This window comes from Aythya ferina (assembly GCF_964211825.1).
Source record: "Aythya ferina genome assembly, chromosome: 7".
In the NCBI taxonomy this organism is placed as follows: Eukaryota; Metazoa; Chordata; class Aves; order Anseriformes; family Anatidae; genus Aythya; species Aythya ferina.
Genome location: NC_140302.1, coordinates 739,161 through 766,397, shown reverse-complemented (window position 1 = coordinate 766,397; position 27,237 = coordinate 739,161). Strand labels below are relative to the sequence as shown.

Sequence of the window (27,237 nt, the reverse complement as noted above, 5' to 3'; positions counted from 1 at the left end):
TGATTAAGAATTTCTGTACAGCTCTGGAGACACATCAGAGCATCATTTGAAAGACTGCTGAGTAGAAATCTTTTGCCAATATTTTTTGTCTATATATATACATACTTTTTTTCTGTTTCCTAGTAGGCCTTAGCAGAGCACTCTTCCCCATTTTTTATGAAATCTCTCCTTTTTTCCTGGTCATCAAAAATGGTAATGGTGAACTACTACAAAGCTTTCCTTGCTGTCTGATCTTGTGGAATCTTAAAATTCGATTGGCGTAAACTGAAATTGCTTTCAAAAGCTCTTAATTGGTTTGTCCTGGCTTAGCGTATGACTTGTAGTATTTTTGGAGGCTTTGTTTGGTTGTTGCTTAATCCTTCCCTAACTGTCTTGCTAATCTAGGACACTTTAGATCAAGTGTTGCAAAAATGACACCGTGACACTCGCTGATTCTGTGTTTGAGCAAAAAACCATCTGTGTGGCGTCTCCAGGGGATCGCAACTCTTTTAGCGATTTAACCTCTTGATTCTACTTAGGGTCTATAGATAGATGTGCATCCTCTCTAGCTCATGAGAAATGAAGCACAGTACTTCAATGATGAAAACCTATGATTTTCTCAGCCTCTCTCCCCCCCCAAAAAAAAAAAAAAAAAAAAAAAAGAATGTATCAGTTTCTGTGTCAATGCAGTCCTAGTTCAATGTGCTTTTTTTTTTTTTTTTTGCTTTTTTCTTTTTGTCTTGTGATGGACACCTTACCAAACAATCTCAAAATACAGTAAATGAGAAAATAGATTTAAAATCTATTTCTATGTTCTTGCACAATAGCAAGCAGTTCTTTTAGGAAAGCAGTTTCAGAAATATTTACCTCATTCCCTGGGGAAGTTGCACAGTCTGCTGGGAATCCCTGAGAAGTGACACGTTGGGGGATTCCTTTTCTTCATGCTGGAGAATCCAAAGTTAGGGTGTGGATAATTTTGTAAGTGCTTTAGAACTAATTTTCCAACTAGTTCCAAAGGTTAAGGACATTTGCCATTATCCTTCAGGGAGAATTTGTTAGAGCTCAGGTTGTAGTTCCTTCTGTGGTTTCCCTATATCAGGGTTAATGGTAAGGTTGTATTCCTAACAGAAGCTGAAAAACTGCAAAGTTTAATTTCTCCATCTACTGTAGAAAATTGCTCATCATTTTTTGATAGCAATTTAGACTCGCCAAGGTCACATCCTCCAGCTAAGCTAGGTTTAAACATATTTGGTCACCTATATTTAAGGTTGATAGCAAACAGTATTTTAAATTCAACAAGAATTTCTATTTCAAGATCCACCTCAGGGTTGAAGCGAGGGCCGTGGCTGGTTCCTGGGGGATGGGAGCGGACCTGTGTTGGTGGCTGTCTCCTGCAGGACCAATGCCCTTGGCGAGGGATCCGAGGAGATGGGGCTGTTGGAGAGGTGCTGGTTACAGAGGCAGCTGTTCACTGTTAGTTAGATGTGGACTGCAGAGTTTGGTGAGCTATGTCTAAAGGCAAGGCCGCCGGGCTGTGTTCAGTGATCACACACAGTGGCACACGGCTTCTACTTACTCTTGTGGCTGGTGGGAGCTGCTTGAACAAGGTTTGTCTCGGTGATGGCCCATCATTATTTAAGTGGGGTTTTGAGATCCCAGGAAAAAACAGAAATACCAGCTGACAAATACAAGTTCCAGTCAGTTATAGGTATTGCTGTATTATATTTGCCATCCTTGGAGAAAAAAGTAAAATATGTTACAGCATTATTTTATTGAAAGGCTTAATAGACTTTACTTTTCAAAACCTTCATAGTAGTCTACGAGGCTGCAATTCATCGAGAAATACATTTGATGTTAGTCCAAATTGCACTTTTATAACTTGTTCTTTCCCTGGGAACATAGTTGAACATAAAGTAAAATACCCAGTTGCTGGTAGGTTGATAGGATAACGGGGGTTTGTGATGGGAAGAGAACAGAAATGCTCCTGAAGGCAACTTTGCCAGGTGTCTGGGGACAGTGCTGCTGCTTGGGGTGCAGTGTTAATGAGCTGCCAATAGTGGCAGCCTCCTTCACTTTGCCATCGACTTGCAGGCTGCATCTGACCAGCAGCAAGAAACCAGATTGTACTGGAAGGAAAAGGGAGCACAAGGGCATAGCAAGGAGATACCATGAGATGCACTGAGTCGGCAAGTTTCCCCAGCAGCCTCCACTTGACATTAAAACTGCCACGCCTTGATCGGCGTCTGAGAGGGAAGAAGTCCCTGGGAGGCTGCCTATGAACCCAGGCAGCATTGTATGAGATTTTATTAAAGATGTATGAGATGTATGAGATTTTATTAGAAGTGCAATATCCCTTTTTATGTGTTACACTGTTCAGCTGTGGAGGTTGGACGGTGCTGTGACAGCCCACGAGGGTACCTTCTGCCTTACAGAAATTTGCTCCTAAGGTCTCACAGCCCTAGCAGAGCGCGGTCCCTCGCTGCCACCCTCACGTAGGCAGTGACGTGGCCCAGGGGATTGCCCACGCTGGGGTCCTCCCGGTGGTGTCAGGACAGGTCAGCAGGACACGGCGGCAGCGGCAGGTGGGCGCCCGCAGTGCCTCGTGCCTGAAAGGGCCGGCGATACGAAGGGCCTGACATGACACCACGCAGCAGACTGCTTGCTGCTGGCGTTGTAGGACTCCTCTTAATGTGTTTCATTAGCTTTTAGCTTCACCTGTCATTAATTGCTGGTCCGCAGCTGTTTCATGCTGCCATTTGATCTAAAAGTTAATATTTCAAATGAATGCACAAACGATTGCCTTCTTACCTGCAAGGAGCTAACGTTTCAGCTCCCCATCAATGTCCCAGCCTCGTGTCAGTGACAGAAAATGCTGCATAGCCAGTCAAGTGTTTTACTACACTGTTAACAGGACGTGTTTCTAAACATTACTTACCTATAGCCTCTGACCAAGTAGTTAGGCATGCTGAAATACTTAACAAATATAATCAATCTATGTTTACACACTGCTTTTAATCTGAAAAACTGAAAGCCTATGTTGAGGCTAAGCACTCTCAGACAAACTGGCAACCCTGAGCTCCTGGTCCTGTTGTTCTAGACACTTGTACACCGTCTGCCACCTGAAGCCATCAGCAGAGCAGCCTCACTCTGGGCACCGTGGCGTGCGCGGCGCAGGCAGCAGTGGTGAGGGCTGTTACGCTCCCTGCAGCAGCAGGTGCCCAAGGCCACACTGCCCTTGCCTGCACACAGACACAGTGACCTGTCACGGGAGCTGTTACCTGCACTTCTCGAGCCAGCTGAGGCATTTCAGGGACAGGACAAGGGGTGGTCCTCCACAAGCAGCAGCTGACATAGCAACAGCTGTACTCTTTTTTATTATTATTATCTTTTATTTTTTAACCTCTTGAATTCTGGCCAAGGCAAAGGCTACAGTTTGGTACACTTTGGTGCTGGTGCGCGTGTGTGTGCATGGCTTCGGGGAGAAGTGATGGGAGCACTTGCACCGTTTACCTGTGCCTCTGAGCAGCCACAGCGAGGGATAAGGACAGGCTGATGCACCAAGGACACATCGACTTGCTCACCTCCTGCACTTTTGGAATTAGTTTTGCAGTTAATATACGCGCTGATGTCAAATAAAATGAAACCGTTACGATGTTGTGCGTTGTCTGAGTGTTCTTTTGAATTTAATTATTTAAATGACCTACTATTGTTTCTAAATTAAATATTTAAGCTTGCTAAATGTCTGCCATCCTGGCTTAGTAGTTACTGTGTCATGATTCGTGCTGACAGCTGGAGTTGGTGCTGGTGTTGGGGATCTCACCTCTTTGCTGTTTCCTCAGCACTGTACACTCCCCTGGTACTGCACCCTGGTACAGCACAGGCCTCCGAGAGCCCAGGCTGCCATCCCATGCATATCCACGAGCACACACACAAAATGGGGTATTTATTAACCCCCTCTAAGGGCCACAGCTCTTCCTACACCACAGCTAAGTGCAGGACAAATGGCCTACCTGCAGGTGCCAAAGGCAGAGGGAGAAAAGCTCTGTGTGGTTTTATGGAGCGACTCCCAGAGACATCTCGTGTGCCCGCGGCAGGCTTTCCGCAGGAGGTGAGGCACCAGGCCTGCTCGTGGGACCGAATCCCTTCCCGGTGAACAGAGGAGTCAAACTTCAGTCAGGGAGAAAAAATAACCTGTCATTTGCATCACAAAAATTATTAATTTGTCCAGGTTACCTGAAGTTTCTCAGTCGGTGAGATTGTTAATAAGATAGAGAAGGAAAGGCACTGAGGAAGGAGAGACTTAGCATTGCATTCTTTGATTTTTGTGAATCGAGCTCTGCATTTTACACATCTATCCATTACTGCATTTGTAGGTTTCCTTCCATATGCCATTTCAAAGTCCTAATACAATAAGCCTACTCTGTACTCAAAAACAGGCTTAATTCAAAATGAAGGCCTAATAAAATAAAATACCAATATATTTCCACCTGTCTGCTGAACAGAAAGGCCTGGGAATGTCAGATTCATCTTTGTTACAGGTCCTTTTGTTTAGGTGTTAATTAGCACACGAATCATGAAGTGTTTTTTTGTTTTTTTTTGTTGTTTTTTTTGTTGTTTTTTAAGGCAGATTTTCAAGTTTGAGCTATATATTTTCATCCTTTGGTTTTGCATGGACTTTGAAACGTTTGAGGGCATGTGGAAGAAGCATAAAGATTTAAAACAGATTTATATTTTTAAATATTAAGAATAGGAGATGTCAGATTTTTCTTTAATCTAACAGCAGAGATTATAATGGTCATTTAAATAATTAATAAAGCCTAAATAATTAGTCACTCTAGCTAATTTGCAAGCAGACAGACAAGGGATACACACTACATATGTAAGGTCAGAATTCAGTTTTAGGTGTTAAATAGCATGAATGCATTTATAAAATGTATCTATCTTTTAAGAGATCCACCTTGTGCTTTCAGGAGCACAGGCATCACACATTTATTCTCAGCTCTTACATCATCAAGCTCTGAATCTATCCAGGCAGAAGTTAATACTCAGTTTTTGCAACCCTAATATTTTTAAGCCCTTTAATTTGCTGGGTTTGTCACGGCTAGGATCTGAAGGCGCTCATGAGCCCGCACTCCTGCATTAGCACAGCACACCATGTACTGTGTCTCCAGCAAACAGCTGGGCATGGACTTAGGAACAGGGCAAATGTGCACCCACCCAGCAGGAATTTATAGCATAGCTAATTTCTGAGCCACAGGGGCAGGCAATTTCTTCATCGTTGCTGGATTTTTTTCCCTCAGTGTCTTTATCTGGTATGCTTTTGATTTTCTGCAGCCATTTAACATTCACATCTTAAAGCAAAGCTTTTTCTCAGCATAAAGTCACACCGACAGAATAAACACTTCATTTTGTTTGTTTTGGAACTAGCAGCCATCTGCTAATTTCCTTTGATCATATCTAATGATTGTATTAGATGGTAAATATGACTGTTCCTGACATGCGACCGCTCCTGTTGCCCAGCTCAACCTCTCCACAATCTTCCTTGGCCATATTACACCTCGGAGTGCTTGGTCCTTCCAGGAGCCATTGGTGCAATCCTCCCCGTGGGATCACCTTTAGTTCTGCTACGCCCTTACCTGAGATGGAGACGAGGGAGGCAGGCAGCACAGCACAAAGTAGTCACAACGGGGGCAAAAACACACATTTTTTTTTTTATTTAGTGCCTGATGATTCCTTCTGCACTCAGTATCTGGCCTATGAGTCCTAAAGCCTATCTACTTCTTCTTTTTTTGTTTGTTTGCTTTTTTTTTTTTTTTTAATCTTTTTGGAATATTTTTCTGTTAGTCATTTAAGAGTCACTGAGTCTCAGAGGGTCTTTCTTCAGTTTGTATCATGTGCCCCTCTCTTTTAATAACCACATATAGTGTCAGGAGAAAATGTCATCACCGCCCTGCTAAGCCAATTTTCCAGATCATTTATGACAGAGTATGCCTGCACTGGGCCCTGAAACCTTCCCAGTGGCCGTCCATCTACTGTAAAACTGACACGCTCATGTCATACTGAACCCGAGGCTTCAGGCTCCTACCTGGATTTTGAAAGCCCTGAGACAGACATGAAGCCTGCCACGTTGTGGTGTCTGTTCCCAGGCCAGTGTTGGTGTGCCTTGCACCCAGCAATCAGCCGGCCCGGCCTGGGGTTCCTGCCACGGGCAGGAGCAGGGCTTGGCGCAGAGGCCTCCTGGGGTCCCTTCTAACCAGGCTGCCCTGCAGGGCTGTGCCTGTCACCTGCAATTAGAGCTCAAGTCCTCTGTGTGCCCTGTAACAGCTTCCAGCGTGAACATTTCAAGCACGGCATCCAGTGATTTTTACACTCCCTACACCAAAACCTCGAGCCTCAAACGAGTGGTTCCAGTGCAGGACTCACAGTAACTGCTTGTGGCGTTACCAGCGTAATACTGTTGTTGTTGTTGTTCTGAAAATACATGTCTGAACCAAAACCAGAAAGAAATACTGCTTGCAATTAATCTGAATTGATGCCCGTACAAAATGTCAAGCCAGAATCCTGTTGCCCACTTTCATATGACTCATGGCACAGATACCTTTTTGCTGTCCCCCTGTGCAATAGGCTTAAAAAGGCACTTAAAAGCAGAGCAGGCTGTCTGCCATGCAGAGCCAACACTCAAAACTGGCCAGTTTTGAAACAATGAGGAACGTGTTTATTTACAGGAAGCTAAACTGTGTTTAGTTCAGCTCTAAGAAATACAGACACATATATGTGTTAAGTATGTGTCTTCTTTGTAGTATTTGGATTGGTAAAATTGGTAGCATCCTCTGGTATTTGTAACAACACCTTATATCAGCAGGAGTTAATCAAAACAGAGTTGTTTTTTTTCCACAGAACTTGATGATTATGACAAAATAATGCCTTTTTATTATTATTTTTCAGTTGAACTGATATCTATTGCTCAGCATTGTTAGCACTGGGCATTTGATTTAGATCAAAGTATTTTAAATGTCACATACTATTGGTATAGAAGGGATGATTCTCAGTAACACACTAGGATCAAGCCACTCCTCTAATTATAATAATTGTTTTTAGAAAAGGTAAACGAGTTCCTCTCACAGGGAGGAATTTAATCTGTTCTGTTGTTAGTGATGTCTCTGGCTTTTTTTTTTTTTTTTTCACCTAGCGAGTAGGTTAAAAAGTAAAACAGCATTCTCCCTAGGAGACAGATTCTCCCCAGGCTGAATATATATTTTAAAATGACTGCCGTCAATGTGATGTGGTAATAGACCTTCATCCCTAATGCAAGTGCTGGCAGCAACTGAGGCATCATTTACTAGAATATATCAGAGGATGACTTTTTGTAGCTTTTTGTAGCAATCTGAGTTCAATTCAAACCATAATCAGCTAATCACTGGCAATTTTCAGATATGAGTCAAGCTAATTTCAAGACAATCAGCCTTAGATAGTTTCATTGAACAGCCCTGGAGATGATGTTTATGTTGATGTCCATTAGTATTCCAACTCACAGTAATGTGTGCTCTGCAAAAAGAAAACCAAAAAATAACAACAAAAACCCTCTCTAGCATGAACAACAACTAAAAGTCTGAAAGCCTGAAGTACAGAAAATGGAGGTTTATTTTTACCCGCTGGTGTTCCCTAGCAGGTGGTCAAACTCCAGGGCTGCATTAGTGTAAGGCGGCAGTGTGCTGTTTAGGATACACACGCTAATTTGAAAGTGTATATTAGCTGCTGTTCAACAGTGACTTTCAAAACATTTGCTCTATTCAAAAGTTGAGTAAACTAAAAAGACTGTCAGCATCTAGACCATAGTGGCTTTGTTACTGTTTTCAAGACTTTTGACTCAAGCCAGTTGCACCTTTGCTGGCACACATCACTAAGGTTTGGAAATGAGCCTATAATGGCCCTTACTTAGCTTTTTTTTTTTCACCATTACTTGTCAGTTTGTTTTCACAAACTCTAGAGTTAGATATACGTAACACCCCATTTGCAGAGACATCTCCCAAAGGAAAGATGCTCCTTCCAAGCACACCGCCAAAGTGAGGCGTTGTGAGACTAAAACCAGCAACTTACCCATTTGATCTGCCTTCCTTTATGAAAACACTCTGTCAGTCAGTCAGCTTGGAATTGGATGGGTACAGTTTGAGCCTGGTACTGCTGAGTGCGAAGCGGTGCTTTCTGACATCTATTTCAGAGGCAGGAAACCCTGAGGCCTGGTTCTTGAAACACTGTGTGATGAAGTTATTGCAGTATTAACTTCACTGAGAAGTATTTGTTTCATTTTGGTGTTCTGGTTAGCAAATATAGCTTTGGAGCTCTTGCCATCACATCCTTGACCTTTTATATGTCATTAACACAAAACTGAAGTTTTGTTGTCTCCCCTGGCCTCTACCGGGAGCTGAGGAGAGAGGAGGCACGCAGACCACTCAGTGCCTGAGGAGCACTGCCTCAGGCCTGCCTGTGCCAGAGGCCTCAGCGCTCACACCGCGTGGTGCTGAGTCATGGAAGAGCATTTCTTACACGTAGCTCCCAATGGCGACACACACAGGATCCTTTTACTAAAGCTACTGTTAATTAAACAAGTTAAAAAATAGCAAACCCCACAACATTTGCTAAATATGCAGATTAAAAAATAGTTACTGCAAATCAGTCCCAACTTCCTGAGGACTGAGATGAATGCTAAGAGCTGTAACTTGTCCCCAGAGTACCTGGCTGTCTGACATCGAGTGCATCGCGTGCAACTGAGCTGTGCCAGTCAGCAGACACTTGAACAGCTGTCTCCCATGTCGAGTCTGCATTGGGAGGGCAGGGACCTGCAGTCACATGCACACACCTTTGTTCTGCTTTTGTACTCTTTGTACAAGAGTAGTGGAACGACAGCCAGAAGGTTAACACAGCTAAAATGGAATATGGATTAATAGAAAAGGAGCAGGCTGCCATTTTATTAATCAGTACGCCTTTACTTGACTGTTGTGTTCTGCTTACTGCATCTCAAAAAGTCTGGCTGGCAGAAACATTCTTCAGAGAATGGAGATAAATTGATTAGGATCATAGAAAAACTTCTATAAGGCAAGAAATTGAAATGGTGGTACCTGTTTACTATCGATGTGATAAATCAGACTGAACAAGTTGCTTATAGACAAAGTAATTAATGGCATACTTGTGCTCAGAGAGTTGTTCTATAAAGAAAGAACAAAAGATGATTTGTTAGGAAACAGCAACTGTAAAGCTTACGCTGATTACATATATTATATATTACGCTACTATTATATACTACATAATATGGCATATTATATACTACACAAAATATACTTTATTAACTGTATGGAGCACACTATATTGTACTATGTTATATAGCAAGTATGCAGTATATAATATAATAAATGTGTTTATATATTATATACAATATAGACTACATATCAGATACTAAAAAATGTGTTAGAGAGTATATTATACATAATCTATATCTAGATCATATAGTATATAATATGTAATGTAATTACATAATCTGTAATATATCTATATAATTTTAATATAGTACATGTAGTATTATATTTAATAGATATTATTTTCATATATATATATTCTCTATATAAATATATAGTCATACAGATCCTTAATATGCTAACCAAAACGTTTTTTTTGGCCACATACAGTCACAAGTAACATAAATATAGGAGGAAATAAAAGAAAGGAAGTATAGGTGAATAAGAAGGAAATTTCTAGGTACATTAGATATAATGATGTAATCACTGTGCAATTTTAAATTATATAGGTGCATTTTAACAGACCACAGATGTTGACACTAATAAAATACATGTACTCAAACACATACATATAAACACAAATACAGCATGCTATTTATAATTCATGGGTATAGGTAAGCTATGTAGACATATATATATAAACACACATAACTCTTAACAAGATCTATTGAGAAAAAGAGAGTTGTCATCATTGTCTGTCAGTATGCAGATTAATAATTATCTTGGATACAAAGCAATTTCTTGTACAAACAGGTCAGTCTATAATTGTCCCCTAGGGAGAAATATTGCCAGAATGATGGAGAATGACAAATTCCTCTGCACAGATTCAGCTGTGCGTCAGTCTGATATATAATTTAGATGGGCTTACAGTGCAAATGTCTTAAAGCAGGTACAAAAGAGTGCTACCAATAAGAGCCTTATTTCGGTATTTCCCAACACACCCTGCTCACGTACAATTGCTGCACTGTTTATTCATGCCGTGGGGGGACAAAACCATAGCAGGGAGAGTGCACAGGGAGGTGCATGTGCTCCACAAGGCAAGGAAACCGCAGGAGTGACTAAGTCATCACAGTGGGGTCAGGAAAAGTGGCTGTAGACCTGGCTTAGCTGCAGCTTGTCTTTGACATTCCCTCCATATTTATGAGTTCTTCTCATTAGATGATCCGTTGGTACATGTTTTTCCTTTAGTGAGGACCCATCACTCTCAGAATCTAAAAGCTCTAAAAGCCATCAAAAAGTAATGAGCAGGAATGAGAAACATTCCCCTCACCCAGTGCTCACCTAAAAGTTCAGGTGCAGCAGCTGATCCCAAAAGGCACTCCTCTCTGATGGGGACTGTGCCAACGTGAGCGTGCCAGACAGTGGATTTAAAACACCTTTCCATGCAGATTTTGCACAGCAAAAGCCAGCGGCATAAATATTCATGGAAAGCAAATACAAAGGTATTTTCATAAAATGAATACATTTTAAAAGGATTGTTAAATATTCATAGGAAGTGTTTCTAGCAGGAACCTAGAATAGGGGCCCAAGTCTGGAAGTTACAACACATTTCTCCAGTGTTAAGCACCCAGTTGCAGCGAGAGCTCACATCCCCCAGGCCAAGGCAGGCCTCAGGGACTTCAAGGGACTGGAGTAGCACCAATACGGGACTAACGCCGAGGACCTGAGCCATCAGGACTGAGCTGAGACATGCAAGTGGGCTTTCCACTTCTAGTGAAGCAGTTATTTCAAAGTCTGTGTAGCTCACCTGTTGACACGAGGACCCCCTGCTTTGCAGGGTCGCTCAGCACCAGCACTGCAGGCAGTCCGGTCCCACTGCCCTCTGAAATGCCATTGCAACCACAGCTAAATGGTAGCTCAGCTCCTCTCAGCTTTATCTTTTAGCCGGATTAAGTTTTACTGAGCCTTGTTTAAGATGAGCAATGGCTTTCTCTCCAGAGCTGGTTATTGAGCAGAAGGTGCTCAATCCAAGGGTGAGGTATTGGATATCAATTTATCTCCTTTTTACCCTCTGATTTCCTTGAAAAAAGATGAAATTGTGGGTGCGTGTTTCTATGCATAATACAAATACTTCCAGATGTATAAATGTCATTTTCAAATGATGCTTTCAAGTCATGGCAACAGCGGAGGTCACAGAGGTCTTCTCTTTTCTCAGGCTGATGTGTGAGTACCTCAGCTAAATGTGCATGCAATACATGGGCAGCAGACGTGGAAGGCTGTGAGGAAAAATGAAAAAACAACAACAAAAAAAAAAAGGCTGAGCACTTAGCACAATCCCAAACTAAGGTGCAGGGCACAGCTGATAAGCAAGAGACATAGGACTGGGAGATGTAAATAGAAACAAAAGCGAAGGCCCATGCCTGCAGTGCAGCCTGGCTGCTGGAGCTCTGCAGGGAGGGATGGGACAGGTGCCCCAGCCTCCCCCTTGCTCTCGGCTTGCTTTCCAGGGGGCAGCCCCAGGCACGAGCCCAATCCCACCACTACACGCTGGCTTATGCGCAGATGAGGACCCGAGTGCACAGTCAGACACGTACCTGCACCTGCAGTGCCATCTGAGATCCTACCTCCAAGTCCTCTGTCTTAATTAACGGTATCACAAAGCATCCTGGTGATGCATCCTGCTGAAAGACACGGGCCTGGAACAGTCTTCTTGTTCATTACATTATTCATGTGCCAGATGGCCACCCAAACACCTGGGCTGGTACCAGGAAAAGTCTACAGCAAACTTCAGTCGTCCCCAGGCAAAAGCCTCCACTTGGAGTCCTTCCGGGGTGGCTGGGAAAGGGGCACCCAGAGACACACTTGTCTCAGAAGTGCTCTTGTTAGCACCCACTCATCTACTGCCATATGGCGCCTTATGTCGAGATAAGCTGTAAACAAAATTGCACGAGTCTAAATAACATTTAAGAAAAAAAAATACAGTATCAGCCCAGCTGTTTATCACTACAAGTTACAGTTTTAATTATTCCTACCTTTTCTCATCATTACAATTCTAGCTTTCAAGTTTTCAAGCTTCTTTGTGCCTTATGTCTACAAACACATTGCTAAACAGCTGCAACACTTAATAGTTCAGAACAGAAGATGGAGAGATAAGACGGTGAAAGTAGTTGTGGTTACGAACATTATTCAAATCACAGTTCAGAGAAAACCTTTTCTTTTGGAGAAGACTTGTCCTGTGCAGCAGGGCACATAGGTACCACTTCTAAAAAAAACTAATCACCTTCAATATTGGTTTAGCAATTGGCTGGCAAATTATCAACTGCTTCATGTACCATCATCATTTCTACTGTTTCCTATCACATATGCACTAAGAACACCATTATCTTTTCTGTTTTCAGTAATTCTTTCCATTTGTAGAATTAGCCGAACACAATAAGGGACAAAAATGTAATCACTGCAACCATGTATTAATCCTGCATTTATAAAGCATTAAAAAAGAACAATCACAACAAAAAAATGGAGCCAAAACACTGAAGTTAGTTGGCAGTGATTTTCTCTCTCTGTCTCTCTCTCTTTCTCTCAACCATAAGCCACTGCTGGAAGCACGCTCTTTCCTTTTTCTTGCAAGTCACATACATCTTGTCTCTTGCTTGCAATGACTGTATAGTATAGTGTCAATCAGCTAAGATGAGATTCATTTAGTTGCATGTAATGATGTTTGGCCAAGTGAAATTGTACAGTTAATTATGACCAGATGTGTTTCAATATAGCCTTTCAACCTTTGAATTGCCCAGTATGCTCTCTCTCACATTCTGACTTTATCTCCTTAATTGTCTCACTAACTAATCACAGGCAACTACCTCTAATGTAACCATAATGAGGGAGATACTAACTAAGCACTGAACGCTAGACCGTGGCTTTGCGTAGCAATTTCAGAAGCCTGAGAGACCAGATTTCAAAAGGGCTGGCTTGCAGTCCTGAGTTCCTCTGGTGAGTGCAATGTCACTGCTGCCTTCCAGCCAGCACAGCAGTCACAGCTGCACTGAAATGAGCAGGCGTTTCCTCCAACAGGCAGTGGGATGGAGACAGGCTACAAAGCTGGATGATCCTTGATTTACTGTGTTTATGAGGGAGCTGGTAACCAGAAATGAAAGCTGGGTGAAAACAAGGCAGAGGAAAAGCTTTGGTCACAGGGTGTGTGTTCACTTTTCTTAATTTTTGTTTGTTTGTTTTTCTTACTTTATTTTCTTTTTCTTTTTTGGTAGAGCACCTAGGACACATGGAGTGGGAAGACCCTTTGAAGAACAGAGGAGCAGCTGGGCTACTGAGAGCGTTTGTCTGTCAATGAAATTAAGTTCTTGCTTTTTCCTTTATACAATTCACAAATACCTGTTTTCTAAACTTGTGTTTCCTCAAGTAATAAGAAATCCCACTGGAAAAGAAGAAGGTAAAACTTCTACTGTTTATCCTGCATTCCTCACTGAGTAGATTAAAGGTATTACAAAATATCTTATCCAATTGCTTATTGCGATGATTTATTTAATATAGCTATATAAAAAAAGATATTCCAACACCAAATTTTATCCACAAGAGATGATTTATAAAGACTATGTTTTGTGTAGTAAGAATAAAGAAATAAATGCTTTAAAACTTTGTAGTTCCTTCAAAGTACACTGATGGCCAATCCCTAGTGCACCACTGGTGCAGTGTCATCCCTTCATTCTGTGTGCCATTCTGTGTGTCCCTCTGGATGGGATTACTAAAGTAAAAATGTATTGGACATATTTTTCATCTCCATATCAACAGGGATGTAAGAATGAGAAGGAGTCATGAAGATCCCCTTTCTCAGAGAAGACTTTAAGTGATGAAGTTATAACACATTTTTGAAGTGTGTTGAACCAAAAAGGCCTGGGACAGCAAGGTTTGAACTGAAGAGGTGGAAGAAGAGTGGGAGCAGGGGTGCGGAATGATGGTGTCAATTAAACCTCGTGTTAGGGATGAAAAATGACATCACCTGCACATTGCTGACACCCACACTCCGCTCAGGGCTGAGAAGTACAGCAAATTTGAACTTGGTGAAGTGAGAACGTCAAGAGTAGATTTAAAGGGATGGATGGCTTTGTCAAATATTCTATTTTAGATGGGGAAAATAAAGATAAAAATAAAACATTTTGGCTGTGTTGTATGTTTGATGCTCATCCAAAATGATTTTGCCTGGATCCTGAAATAGTAAGCTGCTTTCCTTAGAGGTGATCATTCTTCCCACCCTTTTCTTCGTTCTTTCTTTCTTTCCCTCCCACAATATCAAGCTCTTAAAGAAAAACAACAACAACAGGCTTTGAATGAGTACCTCCTCTTCAAAAAGCTCTTATAAATGGGAAAATTAGAGGTGCTCAGAGAAATGAAGGGCTTGGCAAGTCTCAGGAAGACAGATTGGCATTTATTTTGTTTTGTATTTATTTTTCTTTGTCATGTAACCCATCAAATGATCTCAGATTTGTGTTGTGGACATATCTTCAGTAAAAGACAATGATATTTCTTGAGAGGGTAAGAATAAATCTCCCTTGAAAGCACACAGTTATCGTCTACATGAAGCTAACACACGGATTTTAGAAAGCAATTAGTAGGCCAACAAGCAGGGTGTCCATGGCTTGCCTTTCTATTTTTTGGACAACAAAGCCACATTCAACAGAGAATGGGAAATTATTATTTATTTTTTTCCCTGAAAAATCTAATATCCTATCAAAATACCTATGATGTTGTAGTTCATATGAAGTGCTTGGACACTTTTGTCTTGGGAAGAGAGCTAACACTATGTCTTACAGCATGCAGACAGCACTCTTTTCACTTTTATTAGTTGTCTCTGTCACCATGTGCCCAAAAGATGGGGTAGATGCTGCTCTCGGTTTTATATTGTGACCATTTACAGAAAAAAATGTCAGTATACATACACACAGATATTAGCTAGGTGTCACCACTGTGCTCTCAGCCATTGCCTGACAGGGTATTTTACTTTAAGCCCTAAAGAACAAACAGCAGCATTTAGGGTCCTGGGTAAGTAAATGTGCCTACGCCCTTAATATGGGGCTTAGCAACATTTGGGAATCACTGGGTGAGCAAAGAGAGGAGAGGGGCGCTGCTTATCAGCAGCGTGATATAACTTCACAAGTAAGGCACAGCTAACCTTAGGAAGTGATGAACTGTGCAGGTGATGAGGCCCAGCATCCTGCCGCATGGATGCCAGGCCTCTTCCTGCTGTGCACTCACGAGCCTGATGTAGCCACGCAAATGTCTGGAAAGTCCAGCCTCAATTTTAATGAGAGAAGAAAACAAGATAATAGTAATAGTTACAGAGAGTACCTAGTTTGTTCCAACAGTGGGACTTCCAGTTGTGACTTTATTTATTTATTTATTTATTTATTTTCTGCAAATGTCCAATGTCATAAAATGACCAATATCATAAATCTTTGTATGAAGCAGGATTAATTTTATATGGATAATTTGGACAAAAAGAACCCATTTAGTTTTTGTTTGTTTGTTTGTTTGCTTGTTTTTGTTTTTTTAACCTCAGGACGTTTACTTTGCTGAACTGCAAGGCTGCCCATTTGGTCTGGCCACAATTAACACAGACACAATTAGCAAGCAGCATTCTCAGTCCCTGCCTACCACTAGCTTTAAGGATGGTTCCCGGGCAATTCTGTGAGAGAAAGGCTATTCTTTATTTCCGGGTGTAACTATGAAGAGATTTGACTAACTAGCTCTCTGCCTCAAACTGCTAAACCCAACCCACACAAATGTATTTCGCTGTAAGTGCCCCCACTTTCCTCACTCTCTCCCACTTTTCTCTTGCTTTCCCATTATCCACCTCCCCAGCAATAATAGGCAGTAAGTTTGTTTGCTTTTTTCCTGTCATAGTGAATGTCTACTTTTAAATGCCACCTTGTTTAAAGATAAGAAAAATTAAAAGAAAAATAGCCACAGAACAAACTAATCTCCCTTTCCAAATATAAAATAAAAGCCATCTTATTTTTAGGCTTTGCAGCAGCTCATGTGTCATTTTCATGATTTCTTTCGATGACTGAAAGGCAGTGAGAGGAGGCGAGAAAAAAACTTTTTTTTGTTCCCCTTAGAAATACATATTCAGAGCTTTCCCTAACCTGATTTCTCCTACATTAAATCATCCATAGACCAAGCTACAATGAAGCCCCAATTACCTGATGTTTTTGTCAGCTTTCAGTAAACTGTATCGTTTTGATTAGCCTAATATAATGGCACCAGCAACATGATGCATGTAGGCTGTAATATTTTTTTTTTTTTGCATTATAAATCTACCTCCAGTACCCAGCAGCAAACTAAGAGAAGCCGGGCTTCAAGGTATGGTGAGAGCAGGTTGCAGAGTAGGGCTTTTGGGTTAGAAACCAACCGTGCCATTACCCTGAGGGCGAAGGGGATGAACGAGAGCAGGAATCCATTTTGTACAGCCGTGGTCCCATCTGGTGTCCTGGGTAGGGCATGCAGGGCCTGACACTGGCTCCTTGGGATCAACAGGAAACACCCCAGTCACCTGAAGGACAGCAGAACAGGCCATTAACTCTCAACTTCTTTGGCCCTTTATGAATACAATTACTCTTATTTTACTTCTTTTTTTCAATACCCTCCAGCAGGCAGATACCAACACAAGATAAGCTTTCAGCCTTCAGCTCTCAGGACTTAATTCCCCAAGATGATTAATAATCCCTTTATAGCATGACAACATTTATGGCAGCTATCACCTTAGTGAACACAGGCAGCAATTCATTCTGATTTCAGTACATTTCTTCATATGAGGTTTCGTTAGCCAATATATTACAATAGTGGAAACATCTAATTGGGTTGCATGATTATTAAAAAATATTCTGTATATTAAATATGTGCCTTTCGTTTTAAACTGCCTGAAAAAAAAAAAAAAAAAAAAAAAAAACCATAAATAAATAAAGTTTAGTTCATACAACTATAACTGGTTTGTATCAAAAAGCTCTTCCAGTGTGTAAATATAATCATCTGCTGACTTTCTCTAAACATATCACTACCCCAGGAGAAAAACATGTGAATACATCCAATAAATGTTCTTGAAATCCGTTCTTCTTTCCTCTCAGCCATTGCAAAGAGAGCATATTATTCAGAAACGCTTCTATCTGGTGTATGTGATACTGCTCTTATTTGTCCCTTGGGACCTTTGGTTGCGGATGAGCAGCTCCAAGCATAAGGACTGGGAGCAGATGCAAAGAGCAAGGCTGTGCCGTGCCAGGGGTTGGTTACCGCACCCCTGCACATTGCTCGAGACCTGGCACCGTGTGCCATAGTAGAGATGTTGCTTTGACCCCATTGCTGTGTCCAAGTCTTCCCTGTTAGCCTCAGCATTTCACCTATGTGCTTCCCTGGGCCATTAGCTGTACTATATATATAGTGTCTAGACCATAATGCCAGATCCTGCTTCTGCCTTAGCCCCAGTCCTCAAGAGTCCGCCCTGACCTATCCCCGGCTTCTTGCTTGAATGTTAGTCCCAGCTTGCTGTCCCTGCACAGCACCAGTCCCTCCATGCTAGACGTACAGAACCTTCCTCCACCATCCCGTCCTTAAAAATAAAACTTGCTATTTCTGCCCAATTAAAAATAAAACTTCCTATTTCTGCCCAAAAGTGCTAATCTGTCTAGTTGAGGAGCTGCAATAAATCTTTCCCCTTTCAGCATGCAGCTATCAATTAGTGCTGGTGCCTAATCTGAATGTTTGAAAGTCTGATAGATCTATTAATAGCAAAACATCAGGCATCTAATTTCCAGATACTCTAAAATTTAATTCCAAGTCTGTTTGACTATCCTGGATTTCTTTTTAAAATTATTATGCATATGTTTCTGCTAAACTGTGTTTCTTTATCCTGATGCTTTCTTGCTCAGTACAGGTATGTTCAATAAGCAGTCTGGATAAAAGAGAGAATGTGGTCATACTTCCCATTTGGCTGCAGACAGCGATCACGAGTGATGCAAGATCCAAACAGATTGAGCAAAATGTTGCTCTACTAAAATAAATAAATAAATAAATAGAAATCTCCTGAGGAAAAAACTCTCCTGAGTCTTCTGTGGGACTCCTGCACATGCACGGCACTTAGATGGCACACTCACTTCAAAGAGCCCTAACTCAGGCAGCCTGCACAAAGATGTAAGGGGTTATTATTTATCTCTTGCACAGGTACGTAGTGTGAAAGTGAAGTTAGTTCCTAATGAAAGCACATGCAGGGAGCAGTGAATGCCATCCTCGCATTCATCTGGCTGTATTATTTCTTTTATTCAAGAAGACGTATCTGAGAATAGCTGCCCATACTATGCAAAATACGGAGTCTTTTCTCTCTTTTGCAATTACACATTCGTGATTCCCTACCAGTCCTTTTCTTCACATTGTGAAGAAGGTACTTTTCTTTCTTCTGAGACAAAGAAAATAGGCCACTGGACAGATGGTGAGAGGCAGATAGCAGACCCAATAATAAAGTAACCGCCCCCTTTAGAAGACTTCAGGTGCAACATAAAAGTGTCTCTCAGGTTTTTGTTTGTTTGTTTTCTTTTAATATTCATTATTCATCTGTTGTTTTATGAAAGTCTCCTCATAGTTAGGAATTGCAGGTTGCACACTATAATGTTAATGGGAACGGTGCAGAACACACAAACATCTTGCTTGCACAATTGTAATGCATTCTGTATGTGGTATTTTTTATCTCATTATAGTAAATATTTCAATATTCAATATGGCCTGCATTAAAAGCAAACAACAAAACAGCACTGTGCCGGCATGGTACAGATATTGTACATTGTAACATAAAATTTAAAAAGCTTACATTCACCTTATTAGTAAAAACATTGTGTTTCTAAGGCTAAAATAAAGATTAAAAAGGATATCTGAAAAAAAAATATTACATTAAAAGTGAGAATTGCTGAGAGTGAACATATCATTTCGTGAATTCCTACATTTATTCATCCCTGTATGATCAGATTTACTCCCTCATCACACGCTGGATGTGTTCCTCAGTGGTGAGCTGTTCTGGCTGTAATGCCAGAGAAGCTGATAAAGATAAATAGTGAAAAAGAAGAAGCCAAGATGGAAAAGCTATGAAGGATGAGGTATTATTTCCAAAGTGGGGACCTGACTTTTAAAGATAACTATACTCAATACAGATCAATAAAAAAATAAATTAGATTTGATTCAGGTTCTGAAATGGATCTATGGGCCTCTGGTGTTACTTACCCAGCTCCCGTGTCTTGCAGAGGAAGCTGGATTGGGCTGTTTATCCAAGAGAGAAGCTCTGAGACAAACAGAGGGCAGCGGCTCTCTGTTGCCAAGAAGTAGCACATGGGAAACATGCTCACCAGACCCTCTGGGAAAGCAGAAACCCAGAAGTGTAGTGTGTGTGGGACCAAGCTTCTATGCAAACCACAGTGTGGAGCCAGCTCCTCCAGGACAAGGTCTTTGTGAGCCAAGAACCAGGTCTGTGCCAAGACCAAACCCTCACAAAAGGACAATAAAAGAGTCCCATGCTGTAACGCTGAAAATCTAGACTGCTCTGTTTTATTATATAAAAGTGATTTTTCTCACAGACTATATGCAGAAAGTACACACCCATGAAATAGGCGGGTATGTTTTATTAATCCTGAAACTTCTCCATGCTTAGCTCTCAGGTAGACATAATATAGACATAATAGCTTATTTCTCTGATCAAATACGGTAATACAGAATTTAAGGAACAAAATCCACGCTTCTTGGACAATAAATCACACCTTGATAAACCCCCTACCCACGCCAAGAAGTCATCCAGATTTCTAGCTGTCTAAACAAACAGACTAAATGGATTTATTCTTACTGAACTCAGTTTAACATTCCGCTATTTAACCATTTTTCAAGTAAAGTACCTCTGTCTACCATAATTAAAGCACGATAATTTCAGACCCAGATGTATATAAGAAACAGCGCAAAGGTCAGTCTCCATAATCATTTTGCCTTAAGGTATATATGGAAAATACCATACATTTATTTTATGGAGCCTGAAAGAATAGCATCTATATTTAGGTCTCACATATATTAAAATGTGAAAAGAGAGAAGGCTGCTATTATTTATTTAAAGAGTCAAAGATAGAATTCTAAAGTTGTTCCAAGATAGATTTTCAGACTTGGATGATTTTAGGGCTGTTAATGCCACACACTGTGCTGTTATTGTTTTAAAGAGAAAAGTCTGAGATATAATTATTAGCAAAGGGAGACTCTTAAATGCGTTGTCTGCATCAAAATTCTGACAAGACAGCAGCGTGGCACAAAAGGCAATATTCTCCAGAAAAGTAATCTTTATAAATGTTATCTGTTCCTCCACCCTGGACTTGCATTTCTGTCATGTAGTTGACATTCTCTTGATATAGAAGGATGAAAAGTCAAAACAGCAGTTCTTAAAAATAGAACTTTTTTACAGTTTCAAACAAAGTCAACATTTAGTTTGGTGTAACATAAGAACTTTCAATGAGAAGCTTCACAAGCAAACTTTTGTCCCCAAATAAGCCAGAGATCTGGTGTATTATTAGCACCTACAGAAGCATCTTCAGGGCAGGAGTACTTAATTCCTGCTTTCACGGTTTCATGACACCTTGACTAGGACAGTAATTTTTAGTCACTGGGGCGTTTTTAATAAGAAACACAAAAATCAGCATTACTGTGAGAAAAATAAATTGTTGGAAAAACACATATTGCTATCATACTATTGCTGCAGGGATACCACATTTAAAACTAAGTCTTTATATAAGCTCTGTTCTTCCAATTCATTGGACATTTGTATTCACAAGTCCTAAAGAATATTATTTACTCCTCCCATATAATTTGAGTTGAAAATTGCAAAGAAAAAGTTCTAATCAAACGGATGGAACAAAAAAGTTTAGTAAAAAACAGGAAAGAAAGAAAAAAATACAGAGAAAAGAAAATATTTCAGCAGAATTATCAGTGAAAGTCTTTTTTTTTTCTTCTTTTTTTTTTTTTTTTCCCCTCAAAGTTTTATGTAAAGAAGCTGTACTGATTTTCTCTCCAAAGAACAGTGGTAGACATTTGATCCTGATATTGATTATATCCAAATTTTCCAGATTCTCTAAAAAATATCAGCTGTATAATTTGACTTCAACTAACTTAACTGAACCCCTAGAAAGATCCATTTTGATCAATTTCTGTTGGATTTTACCATCTCAATTTTTATCCTTCTCAACTGGCAGTAGTAGATAATGGAGTCCAGAAAGACGAGGGTCTCTCTTTGAAACCTTAACGACCAATTCTTCATCTATAAGAGGAAAATATGCTCACAGTACGCATAACTCCTTGTTTGTTTTCCAACATGGAGAAGGTAAGATGTAAATATAGATGCCTTTGACAGGAAATACAAACTGAATTGGATACTACTTGCAGCTTTGATTCCTTTGACCCTTATTCTTCTGTATGGGCTCCTCTAGTATACTTTGGTACACTGTAGTGTAAGACATAGTACAGTGTACTTTACATGGTCTGCTGGTAGGCACTGCCAACTAGACTATGATCTGCTTGCTCCTCAGAGGCTCAAGCATGCAATTAATTGATTTACATGGATTTAATCATATAGCTAATTGTCAACACAATGTTTTGTTTGTGGCATTCTATTCATGCAATTTCCTTCACAGTTCAGGTTTTGTTTTTGTGCTTTATCTTTTGAGCCACAGCTTGGTTGCAAATTAATTCAAGCTTGGCAGCATAATGTATGGTTGCCACCGTGTATTAGAAAGTGCCCACCACCAGAAAGTGAAAGAACATGGAGACTACAGGAATCACCTTGAAGATGCCAACAAAAATCAGGAATTTCATTTTGGGCATGCCAGAAGAACAGCAGTCTAGTCAGATATCATCACTAGAGCTGGAGGCACAGAGGTGCCTGAAAAGATGACTTTTTTTCCATAAATTGAAAAGCAAGCAAAGTTTTACTAGAGTTAAAGATAAGCTTGTAATGCAGGTAAGGATTATTAAAAAACAACTTTTTTGTCTTTTATAATTATACTGTCTTTCTTCAGGCTAACAGAAGCCAGATCCTGTGAGCTATTTAGACATTTGATAGAAGTTTTGAGGGCAAATTATACATCTAGTCTCATGGTTTTCCATGAGGGTGAGACAATCCATCCTTTATACTGGTGCTGTTTATTTAGCTTGACAAAAATATTTATGTCTATTTTTAGAATGGCCTTCTAACATGTCTAGCATATCTTTCGGCTGCTCTGTTTCACATATTGAAGAGCAATAGCAAAATCACCCCACTGCTGCACAGTGTGTCTGATGATAGGGGAGTTAAACTGACATTTTCTGGGAGCATTAAGTACACCCACATGCACATATGTAGACATTCATACAAGTTATTAATATAAATAAGAACAAAGGTAACAGCTGATATGACCTGCAGTCACATTATATATGGGTTAGCCTCGCTGCATATCCAATAGCTCATTTGTACTCTTTAGCAAAACAGTTTTTTTGACAGAGGAGTGCTGATAAAACATTGAATGAGATGTAACAGAAAAATCTTTAGCTTTGCAAGCAGTTACAATTTTGCTATTGTATAAAGATAAGATTTTTAAAAAACAGCCTAGAAGAAAAGAAGAAATCATTATGATCTTGATATATGTCATTTAAAATTCACCTGATTCCCTCCCTTCCCCCCAACCCTGCTTTCCCTCATAAATCAAAAGTGAATACACAGATCACAGGGATGAGGAGCAGGTGGTAAAACAGCCTAAAAATTTCTTTTCTATACTTCAGGGGAGAACTAATTTCCTGTTGAAAAGAATGGGTCATTTTTACTGCTAGTTTAGCCACATGGCTCCCAGGTACCAATTTTGTGAAGTATTATACATTTTCACTGTGGGTCATTTGTTTCCTCTGCAGGTTTCCTTGAGACTTACAGAACTGATACACATAGATTTTTCCATCTGTGCTTCTGAGCATATAATGATGATTGGACAGGTTATCTTTCCTTTAATCTGTACAATAAGTGACAGAGAATGCAGAAATTTTGTCTATATGTCATATAGAGCAACTTTCTTATGACAGTGCCTGAACAAGACACTGGTGTTGATACCCTATAAATTGCCCATTTTCCATGCTCCTTTAGGCCAGCTGTAACTGCTAAAACCAATACCACCAGGCACAGATATTGTCTTAGAAAGAGATGTACATAGCTGGAGATTTTCTGCAGAGAAGCTGATGCTTGAATTTGTTTGAGAAATAGGAGCTCTGTGCTTGAACAGAAAGCATATTTCCCCTTGTTAGACTGAATACAAGCTTCTACCCTAATTACATAAAACCACTAGTTCTCGGAGATCTGCTCAGGGCATTTAAGGCACAGGTATCCCAGATCTCTAACCCTAGGAACCTCACGTCTGAAACTGAAATGCTCTCAGGTACAATAAGTCATATATTCCTGAGCACCAAGAGGCAGGACTTGGATGCCACCACGTCACGGGTGCCACTGAGACCCCAGACAAGGCAGTGACACGAGAGCCCTTGTGCTATAGCCACGGAGGTCCCTGGGGTCAGCCCAAACTAGAAATCTCAGATGGGTTAAAAGCTGTCAATTTTTCTACCTTTCTATGTATACATATATATGAGTAAGCATGAGTGTACATAGATGGAGCTGGGAGGGAGGTGGCTGCCACATAGGCTGAGACGATTGCTGAGCTTTTGCCAAGTACCAGAGCTGTGCAATCCTGGGACTGAGGACAGGGCTAAACAAGTACAAAATTCCTTGGTCACAGGAAGGGAGACAGCAAGTGCTTAATCATCAGACGTAGGAAGGGAAAACAAAACAAAATGAGAGACAGCAAAGGAAAGCAGCACAAGGCTGTGTGACTACTCTCTTTCCATGATCAGAGCGTTCAATCACACAGCATGTGGAAAATTAAATAATATTCAATACACTGAGTGCACTGAATAGGAATTCATACTGAGGAATTCAAAGGTATCAGACACGGTATGTCACCATGTAAGGAAATGTATTTGAGCTACGTGAAGGCCGATGCCTTATGTTTTTTAATAAAGGTGAGGATAGATTACAAACCCTTGATTTCAGCCCAAGGTTGCATTGGATGGAAGGCATTTCATTTAAAGTAATTTGCCTTTTTGGAAGTTACAATAGAATAATGTGAAAAGCATTGAATACCAAACAATATGAAATGGTAAGATGCTAAACTGTCACATCTGTAAGAAAAGGCCATTGAATGTATTAGAAATAGGTCACTAGAGCTAAATGGACCAAGGCAAGTAAAGCTAAAATGCCCATGTGGTACCAGTCGCACCTGAAGAGTATACTGAATATTTGTTTATTTAATTATGGTTACTTGCAAGGTTTAAATACTTCCACCAGGAGTCCTTGATTCCTGTGAAAGCTTTTCAGAAGGAAAAAAGAGAGAAAAAAAAAAAAAAAGTGGATTACTAACCTTATTTTTGGTGGTGTAAAAGCATTTGATGCATACATTGCTCCCTCTCAACCACAGGGACACCAATCACGCCAGGGGTAACTGTGCCTACATCTGTCGGTTAAAGCCAACCTTTGCAGAGTTGCCGACTCAAGACCTGACTCATCTGCAGCTGCTAGCTTCTGGCAGATCTCCTCAGCCTTCAGGAGAGGCCTCAGCCACCCTCCCCATGCTCCAGCCCTGGAGGCCAGCTGGCCTGGGCATACAATGGGTGATGAATCACACAGAATCACAGAATTTCTAGGTTGGAAGAGACCTCAAGATCATCGAGTCCAACCTCTGACCTAACACTAGCAGTCCCCACTAAACCATATCCCTAAGCTCTACATCTAGACGTCTTTTAAAGACCTCCAGGGATGGTGACTCCACCACTTCCCTGGGCAGCCTGTTCCAATGCCTCACAACCCTTTCAGTGAAGAAGTTCTTCCTAACATCTAACCTAAAACTCCCCTGGCGCAACTTTAGCCCATTCCCCCTCGTCCTGTCACCAGGCACGTGGGAGAACAGGCCAACCCCCACCTCGCTACAGCCTCCCTTGAGGTACCTAAAAAGAGCGATAAGGTCGCCCCTGAGCCTCCTCTTCTCCAGGCTGAACAAGCCCAGCTCCCTCAGCCGCTCCTCGTAGGACTTGTTCTCCAGGCCCCTCACCAGCTTCGTCGCCCTTCTCTGCACCCGCTCAAGCACCTCCATGTCCTTCTTGTAGCGAGGGGCCCAAAACTGAACACAGTACTCGAGGTGCGGCCTCACCAGAGCTGAGTACAGGGGGACGATCACCTCCCTAGCCCTGCTGGTCACGCTGTTCCTGATACAAGCCAGGATGCCGTTGGCCTTCTTGGCCACCTGAGCACACTGCTGGCTCATATTCAGCCGACTATCCACCATCACTCCCAGGTCCTTCTCTCCCTCCTTATCTAAGAACAAGCTGCAAGGAGAGATGCTGCACAGGTCCAGCTGCAAAGGATGGGCAGGAAGCTGGAAGGAGCCCACTGCAGAGCACCCTCCATCTAAACAGTGGACATGTCAGAAAAGCAAGGATCTGCATCAGAAATTCAGGTAGCAGCCCATGGAAGTTAATGAAAATTTCTTTTAAAAGGTTCCAGGAAGCTCAGATCCTCACGCTAGCACTGGGGTAAAGGCAGGGAGGATGTAGGTTACAGGAACAGTGTGACATGGTTACTCACCGAAGTGAGCCCTTGAGGCTCAAGGTGTTTTGAGACATTTGGTATGAGCTGTCTGAGACACACAGAGCTTACAGGCCCAGCTCCCTCTGTAGACAACTGTTGTTGTGGTGGTGTGGTCTGGTTGTTCATGCTGTTCTAATATTGCGTATGCTTCAATTTCTATGGCCGGTGTTGTCTTCTTAGGAGAGCTTTCAAATACTGCAAAGAAATACATCCCAGAAGCAGCTTTCAGAAAGCAGTTTAAAAGCCTTCATCTATCTCCCTGGCCCCGGCATCCTCCCACCACGGAGCTTTCCAAACACAGATCTGTGTGTTTTTGCGGTGCCTCAGAAGAGGCATGTCAGCCCTGAGGGTGGGCTTCACAGTGCTGAGGAGGCCGCACAGCAGATGCAGGGAACTAAATCAAGCCGGTTGATCCCTGTACAGTGTCATAACTGTAAAATCCTCCACAAGGAGCAGTGTGGAAAGTGGCTGTATTTGTGCATTCATCATGCATGCTATGACAAATGACAGTTTTATGGTTAAATGCACTTGAATGGAAGGTTAAGGTTCATCTCCCTTCTCTGCCCTAGACTTCATATATCACCTCAGGTAAAACTAAGAGCCAGATAATACCTTAAACAACAGGTTTACTTTCCTTCACCTTCTATTTCTAACTCAGGTGTTAACAGCACTTCTTCCCAACCCTGCCTCTTTACTTTACACACGCGTGCCTGGAGGTTTGCTTGGGGCTTGGAGCAACGGGAAGCCTGCAGTCAGGCAGGGAGCCTGAAAACGACAGCACAAGCAAAACCAACAGCACTTAAGGCAGGTAATAAATGAGCCTGGTCCTGGCCCCAGTGAGAGATAGCACTGCTCTGCCCCTTTCTGCTGCCATGCCCTTCTCTGGAGCCAGCTCCTGCTGCAGCTGCCACAAGGGGCCAGGCCCAGCACTTCCCCAGCTGCACCCGGAGCACTGCACATCCACTGCGGCACCAGCAGCTCCTGGGGCACCTGTGCTAGGCAGAAAGCGGGCAGATTCTGTCCTCATTTCTCTATGTGAACTTCAAAATGCATGTAAATCTGTGAGGAGTGAAGTGCACATATTCTCTGTGTAAACCCAGGAACTTGGAGTAGCCGACAAGTGGATTAAGGATGAATTAACTGATGCCAAAGTGGAAATGTATTCTCCCCAAACCAGATTTCAAAAAGTTGGCACTGCCTCTGGAGGAAAGGCAGCAAGAAAACTGGAAACTGAGCTAAAGGCCACCATGCAGACTGAGTGAAATCAGTGGTCTGGAAATCAGGGCAAGAAGATAAACT

At 41.5% G+C, this 27,237-nt stretch overlaps 2 protein-coding genes across 9 annotated transcripts in view; one reads left to right on the top strand and one right to left on the bottom strand.

Moving 5' to 3' along the window:
- Positions 1–13,859, top strand: part of LOC311439579 (uncharacterized protein) — a 377,995-nt gene extending 364,136 nt beyond the window's left edge. For all 4 annotated transcript variants that reach the window (XM_084525450.1, XM_084525455.1, XM_084525448.1 and 1 more), the window contains one exon: positions 13,475–13,859. Coding sequence is in view for 2 of the 4 variants with exons in the window: in XM_084525455.1 (XP_084381581.1) it covers positions 13,475–13,697 (223 nt within the window). In the remaining 2 variants the exon portion in view is untranslated. The remainder of the gene's footprint in view (positions 1–13,474) is intronic.
- LOC311439581 (uncharacterized protein) overlaps positions 11,215–27,237 on the bottom strand; it is a 92,859-nt gene continuing 76,836 nt past the window's right edge. For 2 of the 5 annotated variants that reach the window (XR_014694839.1, XR_014694841.1), the window contains one exon: positions 16,550–16,773. Coding sequence is in view for 1 of the 5 variants with exons in the window: in XM_084525463.1 (XP_084381589.1) it covers positions 11,442–11,485; positions 16,644–16,773 (174 nt within the window). In the remaining 4 variants the exon portion in view is untranslated. Of the gene's footprint in view, positions 11,486–16,495; positions 16,774–25,935; positions 26,134–27,237 lie in introns of those variants that run through there. The other 3 variants (XM_084525463.1, XR_014694838.1, XR_014694840.1) reach the window with 3 other exon arrangements.